General features: G+C 36.6%; 2 protein-coding genes across 2 annotated transcripts in view; one reads left to right on the top strand and one right to left on the bottom strand.

Moving 5' to 3' along the window:
- The window catches only part of CACNA1C (calcium voltage-gated channel subunit alpha1 C), a 488452-nt gene extending 486268 nt beyond the window's left edge, over positions 1-2184 (bottom strand). Inside the window, exon 1 of the mRNA XM_064458535.1 lies at positions 1805-2184. Within this exon, the coding sequence (XP_064314605.1) occupies positions 1805-1934 (130 nt within the window). The 5' untranslated portion in view covers positions 1935-2184. The remainder of the gene's footprint in view (positions 1-1804) is intronic.
- Positions 1-18641, top strand: part of DCP1B (decapping mRNA 1B) — a 47045-nt gene that overhangs the window by 11621 nt on the left and 16783 nt on the right. The window contains exons 4-5 of the mRNA XM_064458521.1: positions 13531-13597; positions 15784-15919. Coding sequence (XP_064314591.1) covers positions 13531-13597; positions 15784-15919 — 203 coding nt within the window. The remainder of the gene's footprint in view (positions 1-13530; positions 13598-15783; positions 15920-18641) is intronic.

Raw genomic sequence — 18641 nt, 5'->3', positions numbered from 1 at the left:
TCTTACTGAAGCTAGCCCTGTTTTAAGTAGAAGGCTGGACTAAATGACGTGCAGAGGCCCCATCCAAACTAAATTACTAATGTGATTCTAGGATTAGCAGGTATTGGTAAAATCTACTTTAGGATGTTTGGGACTTTTTTCTGCTTACTGTGGAGGGTAAATGTAGTTCTGTGATTTAGGTTTTTAGGATTCAAATAAAAAAAATTTAAAAAAAAACACACAAAAACCCAGAGGAGGACCTGTAATACCCCTTTTTTGTCTGTTGATTGTACGAGTAAGTATTTCTAAATTTATTTTTTTCTAGGGCTGCCTTATTATTCATATTTTCCTTTACACTAAATACAATATATGTTTTTCAGTGGAAATTGTACATGCTAGTTGTTAAGGCCTTAAGATTAAGATGTAAGTTTTCATGCGTAAAACCATGTCCCTTGTCACCCTGCTCTATTCAGGACAGATATTTCTACTCAGACTTTCCTAAAAGGATATTTTTATTGTTTCTTCCTCACCCTTCCAACCCTGAGGATTTGGTACCAGTTGTGGAAGTCTTTGAGCAAAGCAAACAATTTAGAATGCTTTGCATTTGTAAAGTGGCTTTTTGCAACTGTAAGATGACAGCTGCAGTCATATTTGCTCTAATGATGTGTTTCTGTTGTGTGATGAAGGTGGTAAAAAAAAAAAGAAGTATAAGGCAAAGTGCAGTAATCGTAACACAGGTTTTCAGTTATGTGGGATGATGGAGTCCAATCTGAAAGTCAGAGAATCTATATGTCGTGTGAGAAGAAACAGGCTAAGGAGCTGAGATAACAAAGCTATGTAGTTTTTTGGTAGCTGGGAATTATTTTGTGTGTGGTGGAACTGTATCCCTGCCTGAGAAAACAAATTGGTAGGAAGAGTATATGGAATAGAATTAGAAATATGTATCAAGCACCCTGCAGTTGTGGATGAGTTTCTCTATGGAATGGAAGGAGTATAATACTGCACATATCTGCTAGACACAGTCTTTGTTTCCCATTTATGGATGTCAGCATATAAGCAACATATTAGCTTGTATGGGCGTTTACTGCTGAGAGCGTACTGCCAGCGCTGGGCATTCCGGACATCTTTTCAAGATAAGATAGGCATATGATGCAGTAAATCTCAAGAGTTCAAGTAGGAACAGATAAATTTTTTTTAAGAGGTTATTTTCATGTGACTACCTGCATACCCTCTACTTCATAGACACACCTCCTTGTATAGCATAAAACGGTAGATGTTTCCAGATCAGTGTAAATATGTACATCAATACCTACATATTTCTTCTGCAAATGAAAATATTACAGAGCTAGCTGCTTTTTAGAAATCTCTTGCATAACCCCATTTTCAGATTAGTCCCTTCACACGCACACATATGCATTTAATATTTCAAGCTTTTGTGTGCTTTAAACGTCTTAGCCTCTTTGTCTACAAAAAAACCCTTTTCTTTCTTGTTCCTTATACTTACATGCCTTTTTTTCCCTCTCGTGTCAAAGTGGAAGTGGGAAAGCGATGTTCATTAGACGCTCAAAAGACAATATATTACCAAGAGAAGCCATCCATCTACTTAACGCATAGATTTGAGAATTACAGAATTATCCAAATACTGTGGTAGTGTGCTCACACATACAGGACTTCAGAGTACGTTATCCCCAACTGTTACTATAAGTTGTTAGTGTAGTTTCATACATTATCCAGACTGTTTTGTTTAAATAGAAAGGGAATACTTATCCCAGTAGGTAGATAACAGTACAGTTTGTGTGCCCACAACTGGGTAATTTTGTCTTACCTCCAGGTTTGATGTAGAAGCAGTTAAGCTGAGTTTCATGCACCAGCTTCCCCTTATACTTCATTTCAGGTTCCCCTGGCTGGTGGCTGGGTAGCGGGTGATACGCTTGCCGAACAAAGGCTTGAAACATTTTTAAATTCCAAGGAGTGTTGAAACAGCTGAACCTGAGTATATTTTCTGTATGTAGTAAAGGTAAATTCCTTTTGGTCAATTTTTTCTTACTTCAGAGTTATTTTATGTAATAGCCTTGTATAGAAGCTAAAACCTGAAATGTTGCTTTAAACTACTGACAACTTGGTGTTTTAATCTAGAAACTATTTTCCAGCTCTTTGAATCCTCTGCAATATCTTTTGCATTATCCTTCCTTTCCTTGCTCTTCACTCCTAATCCTTTTCTTGTCCTCTGTGCCTTATGCTCGGTTGGAGCCTTCTCCTCCCCCTGTGATTTTTCAGGAAAACTTGGATTGAGAAGTGAAGATAACGGGCGCCATCCACCCGTCAGCTCATCACCTCACCAAGCCATGACGATCTCTGGTTTCTGTATATCAGCACGGACTTCTCTGATAATATCCTCTTGTGTTTGAAAAAAAGAATAGGTTTGTCTAATAGTGGGTGGACTTCACTCCTGACATAGCCAGAAAAGTTCTCTTGGAATGCGAGCTTGCTCACTCGCACTCTTTTATATGTGTGTGTATATATAAAAAAAATATTTGTAACCTTCTCTCAAAACATGGAAGATAAATATGTGAGCAAGTATATCCCACTGCACATACACAAGCTGCTCGCTTCTGTCTACTATTGATTTAATACAAGCTCTTGAGTGCCTCATCAGCTCTCTGTTTGTCAAAACAAGCCTTAAATCGGCAGTAAACAATACTTTTCAATTACAGGAGGAAAAAAGAAAGAAACCCTTCTCAAGTATAAGATAGCATACCCTTTAAAGGACAAGGAATGTGTTCTATACAGAAACACGGTGCAACTGTTCCAGTGGAATTACACTAAGGCTGCAAGTGCAGTGTTGCTTTTTTGTCTCAACTGGTGTACAAACTGGTAACAGCATTGGGCTGCTTATTTGCTATCTGCTGTGCTTCAGTGGTTGCAGCTGCAGCCCAGTTGTTGGTTTTGCAATGCAGAGCTTGCTTTAATAACATGTAATAAAAGATGAAGTTTTCATATCATAATGTCTTGCTTAAAAATCAATCTTTAAAAAAATATGTGGGTTTTACCTGCTGGCTTCATTATTTTGAACATACACGCTCCAAGGTCTTTTGGAGCCTCTTTCAGTAATCCTTTTGCATAGCAGAGATATTATTTATATGAATAAAAACAACCAGAGATCCTGTGGCCACGGGAAAAAAAAATGTATGTGATGTAAGACACGTGTTTCAGGTCAGAAGTCAACAAAAGAGGGACTAGGAAGATTCTACCTGTGAATCACCTGGTGCTGGGCATTGTCTTAGACAGGGTATGGTCTTTCAGTTTGATGAGCTCCACCAATTCTTCTGTCTCTGTCAAACAGTCTTTCTGTAAAATTTCAGTATTACTTGCTTAACAACATACAGTGTTAAATCCTCTACACAGGAATGCGTAGCATCTCTCAATGAAGAGGTTAATGAAATTTCATAATTAGAAAAGGAGAGAAATAGCATTGGATTTTTATGTAAGGTATCATATGCCATGATGCAGTGCTTTGCTTCTTTTTGTTGTTATCATCCCTCTTCTGTTTTTACTCTGGTTTCTCTCACATGAATATTTTGTACATCTCTCAAACAGAAAACAAAGTAGAGGTTCAAATTTGCACTGAGTTAAAAGCTGAAGGAGGCTGAGGAAGCAGATGATGATTACTGATATGGTTTATTCCTAAAGGATTATGCATGAGCTAGTAAAATACTGCTGACTTCTGAAGCAAAATGAAATATGCACTTTTACTTTCTGTGTGAAAATAATACAGATGCTGTAATGAAAATCAGCCAATGCAGAATTCCAAATTTTTATTTGAATTTAAATGTATCTCTCTTCTGTATTCAGGGATTCAAAATTGCAAGGTACCTCCCAGTACTCCTACTGTGAGAAGTCTAGCTGCTAATATAAAATTAATTTGATAAATGTGGGGTTTTCTGTTGGATTACAGGTTTAAAACAAGGAAATGCTTACTGCTTAACTGGCATTTTCTTGGTGACAAACTTGACCTCAGGGGTTCATTCTATTTCTCCCTCTGTGCATATACCCACACAGAATGTCTTGTGTGCAAGAAGGTAGAAATGTCAGTAAACTGCTAATGTTCATAGTAATCTGAACATTAACTTCAATAGTTAAAATAAATTTGTAAAAGATTTCAAGCATGTAAAAATGCAGTGGCCATATGTGCATGATGAAGGGTCCAAGGTGCAGCTATCTACTGAAATTCAGCTTGTGAGCACAGCGTGAAGCTACCCACAACTGGAGTAAACCTGTTACTGTTTGCCTGTCATGATGTGAGAACAGTGAAAGTCCTTTCTGTGCCTGTGAAATTGTATCATGTCACTAAAAATCGTACATACTTAAAAATTTCCAGTGGCAACTGTACAGATAAGCAGATGTTACTGAAGTCATTGTAACTGTAGGAGAAGGAATGGCTACAGAGGAGTAGAGAAGAACTTCTTAATGTGTTGAATATAACCTGGTAACAGGCTGTGGCAAATCAATAAAAGCAATTGCATAAGATATGCTTTAAATATGAACGAAATGTTTGAAATTTCAGGAAGAGTAGTGGACATTACCTTTGTCTATTTCCATGTAGATTTTTAAAATTCTTTTTCTAACCATTTCAGAAATAGAGATGGTGTAGGAAAAATGAAGAAATTGCCTGCCTCCAAAATGATGGTGTGTGCAGAGTATACAAATGGAAAAACACAAAGCTGTGGTGGTTTGTTTTTTTTAAATTCTGTTAATCTTCTATTTTTTCTGGAGTGTTACTAGTTACAAGAGCAAGCATGTATATATATACAAGCAACTTAGACTCGTTGTTGCAGGTAAGGAACTTAGTCTGCAGCTGTGCGAATGTCTTTCCATTACTTAGGATCTGAAGGTATGCAATGAAGAAGTAAGAGATGAGATCACAGGAGTCAGAATTAGAAACATCATCTATTTTTCTCATGAAGCCCTTTTTGAAGTTGTTCATAATTTTGTGGGAGTTAAACCGTTTGGAGTGACAGCTCATCAGACTGATCATAGTAAAAATTCGGGTTTCAGGAAAAAGTAAAATAACGTGCTATTGGACACCTATTTGAGGTTAAAATGTTCTTCCTTCTTTTTTTCCTTTTTTTTCTGTTTTACTGAAAAAATGGCATCAGCAGAGTTTGGAAAAGAACTTGACCTTGAACTTGACTGTAGCTTTGGAATTAGAGATGTACTTTGACCTTTGGCAGGTACCTCAGAGATGCACTTTCAAAATCATTGGGAGCATAGTCTTAGATTTGACTAAATTATAAATTAAAACCGTGATGTTTGAATCCTGATGAATCCTCTACCAACCATGTATGTCACATACAGTAGAGCACACACTATCCACACAGGACTAGAAGCCCAGATGCTCCCCAAGAAACATAACAGAAGCTGCTGCTTTCTTAACCTAGTGGAAGGCAGGATGGAAATAAAAAGACTGGAAATTGAGACGGTGAAGGCAGCTCTCCTGCCTATTCTTTAAAATAAAAGCAAACAGTTTTTTGCCTCCGGGTTGGCAGAGGCAGTGTTGTCCCCTTCTCCTTGATCGAGAAGAGTTCTCATTGCTTTTACCTACCAGATATGATGTGATGTGCACAGAATCAAGAAACATTTCTAGTTTAACCTCTTCCACTTAGGTAAGTGTAAGCTTTTCTGCTAATAGAAGCTACGGGTATATAGTTAGCCTAGATTTGGGTAATGGCATTTTTGTGTTATGTTCAGATAATTCTTGTAGATCAGGGCCTAGCGTCGTTTCAGTGCATTGAAGAGTTTTTTATGGCTTGCTGTTGAAAGTTAGCAGAGAATGTAGAGCACTGGTAAGCTAATACAGGTTATAGTTGCAGATGTTAAGGGGTTACGTTTCTTTTCCACTGAGCCATTCTCTGTTGGAATTTTTTTCACAGGAAGGATGCTTTTGTTGACTCAAGATATTTGGATTTACTTTTTAGCCTTGCTGCAAACTTTTTCACTTACCTTTCTAAAGTCAGTGTCTATCATTTTTCTGTATCAAAAGTGGAACCGTGCTTTCACCCACCATTTGTTTATCTTAATACCTCTATACTTAGCTTTTACACTCCTTGAGTGAGACTGTTTAGTCATTTCCATTACAAAAGGCAGTGGAGCTCCAGTCTGGTGTGGACATTTCAGAAGTCTGTTGTGAAATAGTAATGAGAACCACTTGTAATTTCAGAACAACTTATAAATAAGAACAATAAAGGGTTTATTAAGAACAACTTGTTCTTTAAGAAATTGATAGTCTGGCATCTACAGGCTTCCTGCCTTAATTTCAGTATCACGCGTCATCATGATTTAAAAATTACTTGGAACTGATGATGCAATGACAGGGGATGTGAGTGGAAGACCAGTGGTGGGGGAAAAAAAATAAATGCACTAAGCCAGATGGATCGTAACGTAGATGCTATTCCTGTGTCGTGACTAAAAATCTCTTGTAGCATCAACAGAATGCGATTTTAAGGGCAAGCTTGCAAATTCAGTTTGCATTTGGGCTCTTTTCCAAAAAGTAAAGAACGTGCTGATGGACTCTTGTATCCACTGAGCTTTATGGAAATAAATGGATCAATGGGCTTTAAAGTTTCCTATGATACTAACATAACTTTACTTACAACACTATTTAAAGGGAATTCTAGTGAGCCAATCTTCTTGTCTGCTACAGAGTTGATGGTTTTTTTCATAAAGAATTTCTGATAAATTTTGATTAAAAATCTGTCTGAAGTCAGGCTATCACAGCAGAGTCCCAGACATGATTTAATAAACAATTCACCATCTCAGAGTTGTCCCTTTTCTGCCTCATGAAATCAGAAGCATTTGCTGGCTCTGTCTGGAAGTCTGCAAACTGGTCACCCAACTTTCATGACTGGTAGAAGATGGCAGGGGTATTTCAGGGTCCATCATATTAAAAAATTGTTTCTTGTGTTGATTTTTAAGGCATAGTTCCAGGCACAATTAAACAGATGGTGTCAAGGAACTTATTCTTGACTTCGGTAGTGTTGCCAGTCATTGCCCACTCTCAAGCCACCTGCTTTTAGGGAAAAGGGTTTTGAGGGGCTTTTGCATTTTGTTTGGGTTTTTGTTGTTGTATTTGTTCATGTTACTTTGGGGTGGGTGTTTTTTTAAGAAGGTTGTTTGAACAGTTCCCTCACTTGAATTTGACTGGTCAAGCTGAAAAACAGCTTTTTTGCTCTCAGCATGTGATCATCAGTTTGCATTAAGATGTCTCTGAGCAGTATTCTTTTCCTTTTAATAACTGGCTTTTTTTCATATATCATGTTTTAAACATTTGAAATAATGGAATTACTAATGCATGTTTTTCCCTGTCTCTAATAAAAGTTCCCCAGGTAAGTGGATCAGGAGCTTTATCAACCTTTAAATTAAAGAACAAGCGTCTGATGATTTCACAGTTTTGGGTTTTTTTCAGCAGCTTTTTAGGAATTTAAGTTAAACTCATATCAAAATACAGGGGTTTGTTGTTTAAAAAACTCTTACCTTACTTCATTTTCTTGGCTTTTTTGTGCCTGAGACATCACATCTTAGAGGGGTTCCTCTCTAAGAACATCCAGAAATAACATATCTAAGCTGAATTTCCATTATTTAGAAACAAATACTTTTGTTCTATATCTATTTTGTATTGTGCTGCTTTACACAATGTAGAGAAGCAAGAGACCTAAAACTTCCAGTCCTGTTGATGAGCCACATCACTATCAATATGGTATAACAGGATGAAAATTAAATTTTCTGTAGTGTTTTGTTTTTAAAACCTAAATAGCTAAGCGAAGTGTTGCATTTGAAAGAACTTTAAGGCTCCTAAACTTACAAATACCAAAATTAAAGTTGCTTCTGCAATCTCTCTTTTTTTTTTGTATGGAATTTTAAATTATGTGATTGTTTTCTTTTGCAAAAAGGACTTTGCTTCCTTTGTCAAATAGTCTGAATGTAGTTCATGTAAAAAGCAGTTACTCAGTATTGTGGTTTTTCCTTACTACTGGTATGTGGGCCCTTGCTTTGACTGTTACATACTGTTGATGTTCCGCACTAGGGACAGGACTGTTAATAGCTTTTCTTGTTGATGTTTTCTGTGATACTAATCAGTATAATAGTGGATAACTCGTAAATAAGCTGAACCGTTGTACGTTGCTCAGATCAAAAGTATTATTCTTCCCTATTTTACAAATTGGCATCCTAGGGCAGAGTAGTTACATTTACAGAGATCAATTAAACTCAGGGCGTCTGACTTCAAATTACTCAAATATATTAGAGTAATTTTTCAAATATATTTATCATTCATATGTTCAAAACCACTTCTTACAGACTTCTATTGCGATTTTGAGTAGCTGATGCTTTTGCAGGTCATGCATGCAAATCTTACACCCAGGCCTAGGACCTCCAGTCAAACACTGGGGAATGAAACACACACAGTCAGCGTCAGCCACTTAAGGTGACATTTCCCAACTTGCGTATCATTGCATAATATCTCCGGGGCAGCGTCGGAGATGGAATTCAGCTTTCCAAGATAGCATGCAGCTGCCTTAGCTGCAGGTTTTTTATATCTTCTTTCCTTTGTTGCAGTGCTCTCTTGCTTTATGCTGCAGAGCAGGATGTAGAGCTTCAACGGGCAAGTATCCTTCACTACTTGAGCCTGAGCAAAGTGGAAGGAACATCATGTGCTTGTATCGTAACTGTAAAGACGTTATCGTGGACAAAGGGATCACATTTGTATTGGAGTAGAAGAGCACAAATGAACACAGCATGCTTTAATTCATGTTTTAAGTTAAGAACTCGGAGGTTAAAAATTATCATTGTGGATATAACCTACTTCAGTTCTTTTTTCAGTATGTCCTGCAAAATGGAGGTTGCCATATTCTAAAAGGTACTAGAAAAAGAAATGCAAGCATTGATAGTTTGCTGAATAGTCAAATATTACATGAATGGTAGATAGCAAAGAGAAAAGATGACCAGCATAAAGGAGCCTGGCTGACTTGTAAGATGTGCGTAGAGAAACTGCATTTTTATGTAGCCAAGTATGGATTTACATATTCAGGAGCAAGAGTCTGGGCCATATATAGGGAATAAAGTACCTTAAGAAGCATGATACCAGGAGCAAAACATGAAGGTTGAAGAATTATTTATTTATTTTTAATACCAGCAAGTGTAAACCAGTTTCTAGGTACTATGATATTTCTATATTTATTTTTGCCAAACTTAAATACTGTATCCAGTCTGAGGACCAATAGCTTAAAAATAATGTGTTGCAGGTACACTGAAACCAAAACTTTGATAATGGAAATATCTATGCAGAAGACAAAAATCTAATAGCTGAAAATTGAAGCTAGACAAATAAAGAGGAAAATAAATAATCCTAGAGAGAATGCCTTCCTTTTTAATAGGATACTTAGCATGAATTATGAAAATTGATAAGAAATTCTTCATCATAATAGATTAAAAAATGTTTCAGATTTTGAGAGGTTAGAAATTGTCATCTATAATTCTGGTAGATAGCAGCTGTCAGCTTCTGCTTATAAATAGTATCTAGTGCTCTAGTGTTTGTGAGGACAGGAGAAATCCGTAGCCAAAAAATGAAAACTGTAAGGCAGAAGCCGTAGAATTGGCTCTGAAGTTGTGATCTAAAAATTAACTAATATACTTGCTGAAATTCAATCACTGAGCTATATTAAATGAGCTTCACAGATTTTGTTACAATTTTTCAGTTTTATGAGTAACCTATCTTTTTCAAATTCTAAAAATTCTAAAGACTGATACCTCTTAATAGTTAATTACTTCAATTAGATGCTTTAAGTAGTTTATTTAGCTTATTCCTGTTCAATATTAATTGCATCTTGATTCAATAGCTGCATTATATCCTTATAGTTTTGTGTAATCTTGTTAACAACATCATAACTTTGGTGCCTTTTTTTTTCTTCTTTAATGTGGTCAATTCATTACTAAATCTTATTTCTTTTGTTAAATGACTGGAACTGTTGAAAGTGGATGAATAGATGTGTATCATCTTGTCAGTATAAACTAGCTCTGCTTATTGAGATTTTGTTAGCTACTTCTCATTTAACTGGCTCACTTGGTTAGCAGAAGATACTTGACTTTGATTTGTTTTTTACAATAATCTCTCTTGGATAACTTTATAGCTGAAGCTGGGCCTAAAAGTGACTTAATATTTCCTCTTTTGTGCTGCAGTAGAAGAATTTGCTTTGTGCATCTGCTGTTTAGTGATTCAGTTGTGCCTCCGCTGTTTAATGATTCATTTTTAACGTGAACATTTTAGTGAAATTACCACTTTACAGATGACACTTAGGTCAGGATTTCCTTTTTGTCGAACAGTCTGATAGAGATGGAGGGCGGATAAAAGTAATCTGTTTAGATTTAATCCCGATAAGACACGCAGTGTTTTCATGCTGGTAGAAAGCCTGTAGTGAAATTTGTATTATATGTGTATTTAGTTTTTATTAGCAGAGAGCATGCTAGGTTCCTAGCTTGGCAGTTACAGTTTCTAATCATCTTAGGTTCTTTTGCTGGTTTTGGGTTTTTATGTGTTGTCGTACACAAAAAAATTTCCTTTCCCATTTTGTGCTTATTGTTAATCAAGAGGATGGCTGTTAATGCACATTTTTAGTACTATTGTTTATACTTTTGCTTCCTTAAATGTAGATTAGAGCAGAATATACTACTGTAGTATGAATTTACACCATGGCTACTCCAGGTGATGAGCACCTAATACGGAAACATGCATTAGTGTACTTTGGATACCCGGTATCTCAGATTTCCACCAAGTTATTGCCTTCTCACTGGTACATCGTTCTCCCACGCATGAAAGAGCTTGGAGTACGTTGTGCCACAACAAATGGAGCGGCTGTGTGATTATTTCTCCATGTATTTCTGAAGTGTTCATCTTCAGATGAACAGAGTAGAGACGGAAAGTGTGGAAGAAAGAAGGGAAGGACTGTCCACTTCTGAAAGATTTCACTACTGAATGGGTGAGCTGTAAGCTCAGAGGATCTTGGGTTTTGGGTTTAGCTTGCTTTCAGCTGTGCTTCCTAGTCTGGGTTGAAAGTATCATATGACTGAGGTAAGAAAGTAAGTATGGGGGTGTGGGTTTGAAGCTTGGCTAACATCTAGGCTAAAGGTATCTAGATCTGCGATATCATGACATAAAGCTTCAGTTAAGATGTCATATTGTTGGGGTGGTGGTTTGGTGGGACAGACAATGAGTGTCCTTATTCTGTGACCTGAAATGAGTGTGCATTTGTTTGCATTGTATTTCAAAATCTTAGTTGTAGTTCTGTAAAATCTGAATTGGTCTTTTATAATGGTAATCAGACAGCTTACTTGTGTTTGTCTTTGAGTTGAGGTAAACTAGCTTGGTTCTGCTGTTGTTCCAGTCTTTTAACTTTTAATGGCCAGAAGCACTGCAGTATTTCCATGGGACTGTCAGCTTTCAAATTTTTTCAGATATTTATAAATAGCCTATGACATATTTGATCAATGGGCCAAAGAGGTAAAGCTGTTCAAACTGTCTTGCATATTGTTGATGCCACCAGCTGTGGCAGACATAAAAACAAAATTGAGAGGATGGAGCAGATGGCCAAAGTTTCATCAATACTCATCTGCATTGGAGATTCTTTTATAACAAAGAAGAATCTTGATTAAAACAAATTTGACTTGTCTGGAGTTTTCAGTCTGCTTGCTCTGTTGTAATACGGACAAGAAGTTTTCAGTTATGTTTTGTCAGAAGGATGTGTGGTTTTGCATAATAGGTCAGTATTTTGGAACCTTGCGAATCCTTCACAGTTTTCTACAGGTTGCAGTTTATTGTTGGATGCTTACTGGTATGTGTTAGAATATTACTGTCTGTTTAAAATGCATATTTTAACATTAACATCTATGTTACAAAAAGGAGATTATTTGTGCAGTTCATATCAGCTCTTACGCTACACATTTGTAGAACCACTGGTGCATATTATGTTACTTGCCTTTTTTTAGGTGAATAATAGAAATCATCACACTTTTCAAAAGTCAATAGTGAAAAAGACTGTACATCTTTTAAAAGTTATTTATTGTGTGTCTACAGGACGGCTGTTGGTTTGTGGGGGTTTTTAATCTTTTCACCAGTGTGCTGTATTAAACAGTTGAACCATTTTTAGCTATATAAAAGACAACACATGGCTGAAAATCTGAGGGGGAATGGAGATGAGTATTGCACTTGTGTCTTACAAACAGCTGCACATTCGTTTTCTTTCCAAACATTAACAAAGCCAGCTTACACTTCATATGCCATGGTTTTGGTTCTATGGAATTGAAGAAGTGATTGCTTTTGGATTCTGCCGATATAAGGAAATATCACATTATCAGGGTCAATGTTGCAGCTGTTTTTAAGCAGGTACTCAATCCATTTATGCCCCTCTCAAATAAAATCTAGCCCCTATTAAGTTTGAAAACACGTTAGGAATTGCCATTTCTTAGTAAGATTAAGGGAAAACTCTTGCCTCCATTATGGTAGGAAGGGGACGGGAGAAGAAACACAGTGGTTGCCTATTTGCTACTGTATCATGTAACGGGAACACGGATGTTACACAAGATTGTGGTGATAGAGGGGGAAGATCCATGTTAACCCCTAAAGTGGTTCTCCCTTCCTCTTCTCACAGCAAATTTGTGCCTGAGGTTAAAACTAGGACAGTTACCCTGGCAAATGTGAACAGGTTGTTTGGAGACAGTATTGTAGATTTATTCCTGGGCTATCTTACAAGAGCTATATAACATGGTCGCGAGTGGAAAAAGCTCCCTGTTTGTTATGGGGGAAGCTGCATTAACTACAGTTCCCTTATGGCTATTGCCATCGTGATGGTTTCATTAGCAGGGGGTGTGTGTTTGAGAATCTTCAACTACTAGTAAATTTAAATCTGTTTTTGCTGTGCAAAGCTGCAGGAACTTTCGTTAGTGGAGGTCTGAACTTAAGATATAGATTTTCTAATCCTGGGGTTGGCTACAGATAATTACTTCTTTGGTGGTGAAAATAATTACAGGAAATCTGCAGGAAGGTGGAGGTATGTTAGTACTACTGTAACAATTTTGAGGATATATAAGGTAGGCCTGAAGGTTGTTGAAAACTACACAAATCTCTCTTGCTTATGTATGTATGCAATACTACCTACAGTACACTAGCCACTCGAGCCTAATGGATATGATAAGAAAACTGCAAAAATTGACAGAGGAAAAGATTTCAAAGAAAAAAACCAACTCTGGTTTAGTGTTCTGGAGAAAACGATCAAATACCTCTGCCTTTATTGACAGTTCAGCAGCTTGTAATTTACATCCTTAGATATATGACTTTGATCTTTTTTGATTTTGGAGGATCTGAGGTGTCATTTTTGTGTCTATAGATGGGGAAAACATAAAACAAATAAATTGAAAAATTCCTTTACAGGTCACTTTTAAATATCTACCAGGTAGAATTGCTGTTTGAGAAGATGCTCATAGTTTGTGTTTGATGTGCATTTACAGTGTCCATATATGGGATTTGGTTTTATGATAAGGAAGAATGCCAAAGAATTGCAGAGCTCATGAAAAAGTAAGTGATGGGTAAACAAGACTTTTTGTGCTTTTTTTATGTATGTATTTCTGTACATACATGCACATTATATTACTAGGATGGTCATACCTTTCTACTTTACACCTATTTTTATAGACTTTGTGTCGAGTAAAATTGTCACACACCTGCATTTTGAATAATCAGAAATAAGTCCCTGTATTGCAATACTGTTTCATAATTTACTGCGCAGCATTCCAGATACATCAGAGTGTAACAGTTCATCTGATTTATTTCCTGATGACTCAGAGATCTGTTTTCAAGAATTGTATTCTTTGGGGTTTTAATATATTTTTCAGTTTGGGGAGATTTTCATTTTTAATGTTGCTGTTACCTCTTTTTTTCCCCCTATCAGTGTAAATGTGGGCTATCATGAAGGTATACTGTAATAATAAAATTTGTGTGGTTTTTATCCTGTTTCTACATCACGGTTGAATTTCTGCTTCCTCATTTCTTAACAATATGTACAAAATTCACTTTGTTTTAGGAATATAAAGCAAGATTTTAATTAGTTTTGAATTTAGTACTTTTATATACATAATATTATTTTATATATGTTATACCATCTTTAATTTTGCAGTCAAGTTGGAGATTAAAATTTCACACAGAACTGTATTCTCAGCTGTATTTTAATCTAACAGTATCATGGATGGTTTTTTCACTGTCACTGGTCTCTTCGCATGTCCAGGGTGGACAGGGCTTATTCTTCTGCTCTACCCTCTGGTAGGCCTAGTGAGGGGCTTGTTTGCAATGATCCCGTTCTTATCACTATATTCTGTGGGTTTTTTCATGTTTCTTTGGAGGAGGAAGGAGCTGAAGTCTTATAGATTTTTATCAACATATACGATCTACATTTTTTAGAGGTATAAAGGGGAGGATATAGTAAAGGGGCCCCATAGGAACGGACAGAGATTGGATATACCGGTTGCCTGTGGTATATAGGGTTGGGCATATCATTGTGTCACAATTCTTTTAAGGAACAGGTGGAGAGATGATGTAGAGCCAGGTCTTTGTCATCCCAAGAAAAGCCATGGGAGGCGGTTACAGTCAGGCTGACAGCATTGGGTACTAACAGCGCGATGCAAAGGCGCTGTCAGACCTGTGAATCTCTCCTTTTCAGGTCATCTGTCCCAGTCTTAACAGCTTCTGTAGCCAGAAGCATGCTGAGGAGGTGACATCAATTTTGATTGCCAAAGCTACCAAGTGCCCAAAAGCCCTTTTATGTGCCCTGCAGTACAAGTCCAAACAAGGCTCATCCTCGCACATCTCAATCCATAGCAAAGTGCTTTAATTCTTCTACCACTATGTTCCAGATAGTATTTGTTATAAAACTCTGGATAGGAAGGTAGTCATGTTTTCTCTATATCTCTTTTTAAAGTAATACCTGCTGCTTTTCATTTTGCAGTGACAAAACGTTGTGAAACACAGACTGTGACAATGGTGGGGGTTTGTTTAGGGGTTTTTGTTGGTTTTGCTGTATATCCTACAGCTCTAAAATGAGTCGGTTGTGACCCAAGAAATAATTGATGGGGATGAATTTACAGAAATAAGCAATAAACCCTAGGAAACCAGGTTTTTGACAGCTAATTTTAGTTAACTAGCTCAAGTTTCAGTTGGTGGTGATTAGGTACTCTCAAACTGGTAATTTACTACAATAAAAACTAGTTTTCGGAGGATTCATGCAATTGTAAACCACGTGTAGTGGTGTATAATAGCAGTGTTGCATATAGATAAAAAATACCCTGTCGCTCAGCCAATTGGCTGCGTGTTTTAATTCTCAGCATTCTACAATAATAATAAAACAGCTGGGGCAGGAAATTGGTCATTTGCTAGTAGTTAATGACTGATTTGTTGTGTTTGCCATTCTTCACCATGAGCAGAACTGAATAACACTATAAATTCCCTGCTCCTTCTGGGTATAGAAATTGTGACTGAGTTCCGGAAATATTATTCTATAGCCTAGCATATTCAAGACTGGAGAAAATGAATCTCATGCCTGGTCAAATTATGCTTTAATGTAGATATTTTAATAGAGATTTTTTACACATGTTTTAATGTAGATGGGGATAATGAAAATATTTTAGTTTTGATTATTGTAAAGTAGTTAAACTTTTTATATTTTATCTGTTTTTTGTCTTGTATATTCTCCTCTCACCTTCAACTTTCAGCCTAACTCAGCAGGAACAATTCAAAGCACAGCAGGGCACAGGAACAGGAGTGTCCCCAATGATCATGAATTCTGCTAATAACAAAGAAGTGGATATCTTACGGATGCTTACCAAGGCCAAAGATGAGTATACCAAGGTGAGACTTGCTGTCTATAAAAAGAGGACACTTCTTTTTGGTGACACTATGATGCCAACTTGCTCACACTTTACATTTTAAAATATAAAAGGTTTGGTTTTATTTTGTTTTTAAATAGTTTCACTCAAAGTGAAACGGATGTTGGACAGTGTGCTCTCTCATTTTGTGTAGAAGTGGCTGGTAGAAAAGTTTCATCGAAATTTGCTAAAAATTCAAAAGAAATGAATGCCATCAGTAAAAACTTCTGAAAGGAGAACATATATGACTGATTATTTGTTGAATGGTAGGAGGTAAGAACAAGTATAAATTGGCTTTCATTTTGACCCTTAGAGGTCTTGTGCTTATTGAGTAGTGCCTCGAAGTTGTGCCCTCTTTCTAGGTGGAGTATTCGAACGTGCTAATAGTTTCTGTGGTTTGTACAAATAACTTCCTTCAGAGAAAACCATTAACAGTGAAGTTACTGCTTTTAATTGTAGTTGTTAGCTACTTTCAGACACTAATGGAAGGAAATGAAGAGGGTGAAGTGTAGTATGATTTCAGCCCATGTGCTGCTTTGGTCTTCTGAGATTTCTAAATAAAGAAATAACTAATGGACTAATAATGTCCTGCATTATTGAGCAATCAAAAACGTTTTACTTTGGGGAATAAAAATCTAATAATTTTAACTATTTATATATATGCTGCAAATTGTTACAAAGCCAGCAGGTTCCTACTGCTGTTCCCTGTATTTCATATGTGTTGTCATACAATAATAAAGCTTGTAAGTATTCAGAGTCTAGAAATATATATCTTAGGCACAAGCAATTAAAAAAGTTCTTTTTCTGAAATGTGGCTACAATAAGATACTCAGGAAGATAATAACCAACTATTTGAGTTATGGTGAAATGTAGCCCTTTTTGTTGTGGTATAGCTTCTTTTGAAGCTCGGGACCTTCATATTTTCTGTAATAGGGATTTAATGTATTATAGTGGACAAACACCCCAAAACCTGGTATCTTTTCTATGCTTTTTAATACTGAATCAGAATCTGGTCTTGACATGAGTATGATTTGAGATATTCTGAAATGTTTAAGCAGTTTTCAATAAATAACCTTAAAAATACTGTAAATGGAAAACTGGAAAAATATTAGGCTGTCTTCAGATTCTGTGAGAAGGCGGTAATAAATCTTTTTAAAATTACCTTCCATTTTGACATGAGCACACAGAAAATCAAGATCAAGGAGAAAATTCTAGAAGATCTGTTGTTTAAATAATAGGTTTTTGAATTTTTTTTCCTGCAGATAAGATCTGCATCATTTAAGTGATTGCTAAGGAAATAACATGAAAATTTCCTCTTCATCTGGGACATGAGTACTAGGAGTATCTGACCTCTTGATATTTGGGTTTTTTCTTGTTTTGTTGGTAATATTAAATTAGGAAGGGTGTGATAAATAAAGGCAATGGCAACCATTTTTTGCATTTAATGTCAGTATATTTCACAGCAGTCATGCTTTTTTGGCTGCTTTATGACATCTACATCCTTGTCAGTGTATGTCTTGTGACTTACAATGCTGATGTGCTGAAATCAGTTATGAAATATGCTGTTCTCTTTTTTTAATTCTGCGTGTGTTTAGAGAAGAGGGTGTTTTAAAGTGTTGGGAGCTGTAGAATAAGAACATCACTTTTCAAAGCATCTAAGGAATTTTGCTCAATTTTTAAGTCCTATGATGATTATTTTTTTTAAGAGTGTAACTAACTTAGAAAGGTATATCTTATTCCCAAATTAAGTTACACATTTAGAGGTTACATGAAAAATAAAATACATAGTCTCTCCCCTCCTTTTTTTGTTAATGGAGCTTTAAGTTGCTAAACCACTGAAGTATTTTTTGAAAAATATAATTCTAATGCACGCTTGCCTTTTCTTGATCTCTGGTAAGAAGTGCTATTAGCAGGTCTCATAATGATAGCTAGGGAGATAAACAGTTGAAGAGTCGCTAGGGTACAGAACAAAGCATGACAAAATGTTTTTCTCTTTAACCACTGTGCCTTGTCTTGTACTACAAGTGCTGCACTGTTCTTCTACAGCATCCACCCATTTACTACACCATCTTTGATCTATTAAAGTTCAGATTAGGTAGACATCCTTTGTCTGCCTGATGTGCTGCAAAGAACTGAATCTTCCTTATTCATTACACATAACCATTTGATAAGAATGTCATTCCTGGTAGTGAGCAAGGGTGGCCTCTTGGCTTCTATTTCGGTTCTTTGACTGCTGCTTCACTGTCTCAGCAAAATATTCCAATGGTATTGCCCTGCCCAAACAGGAATATAGTTTCTAAGTTTTCAGGTGCTTCAGTTTTTGATCTGTTAACTGCATGAAAGACTTGACAGTAGGACCCAGAAAGTCTAGCTTTCCTGAGGGCACCTGCCTTACTCAGCGTGGATGATGCAGGGTCAGTGCTAATGTTCTTACATAGTCTGAATTGGTTCTGTATGTCTCATTTAAGCAGGGCTCTGAATGGAAATCGTTTCTGCAACTTCTCTTCTTTGAGGCAGTTCTTGTCCTCCTTAGCCCGTCTTTTCTGCAGAGCACCTTGTACAACGTCACGTGACTGCTCATTAATGTCGTCTTGTGGCTGTTTTACATCAGCTAAGCAGAAATTCCCAGTTTCCAGGGCTTTTTGGCTCTGCATTCGAGCTCTGACAGCTTCAAAAATTTGTTGCTTTCAGCATAGCCATCTATC

Source organism: Phalacrocorax carbo, chromosome 1 (genome assembly GCF_963921805.1).
Source record: "Phalacrocorax carbo chromosome 1, bPhaCar2.1, whole genome shotgun sequence".
Lineage (NCBI taxonomy): Eukaryota > Metazoa > Chordata > Aves > Suliformes > Phalacrocoracidae > Phalacrocorax > Phalacrocorax carbo.
This window is presented reverse-complemented; position numbering and strand designations above follow the sequence as displayed.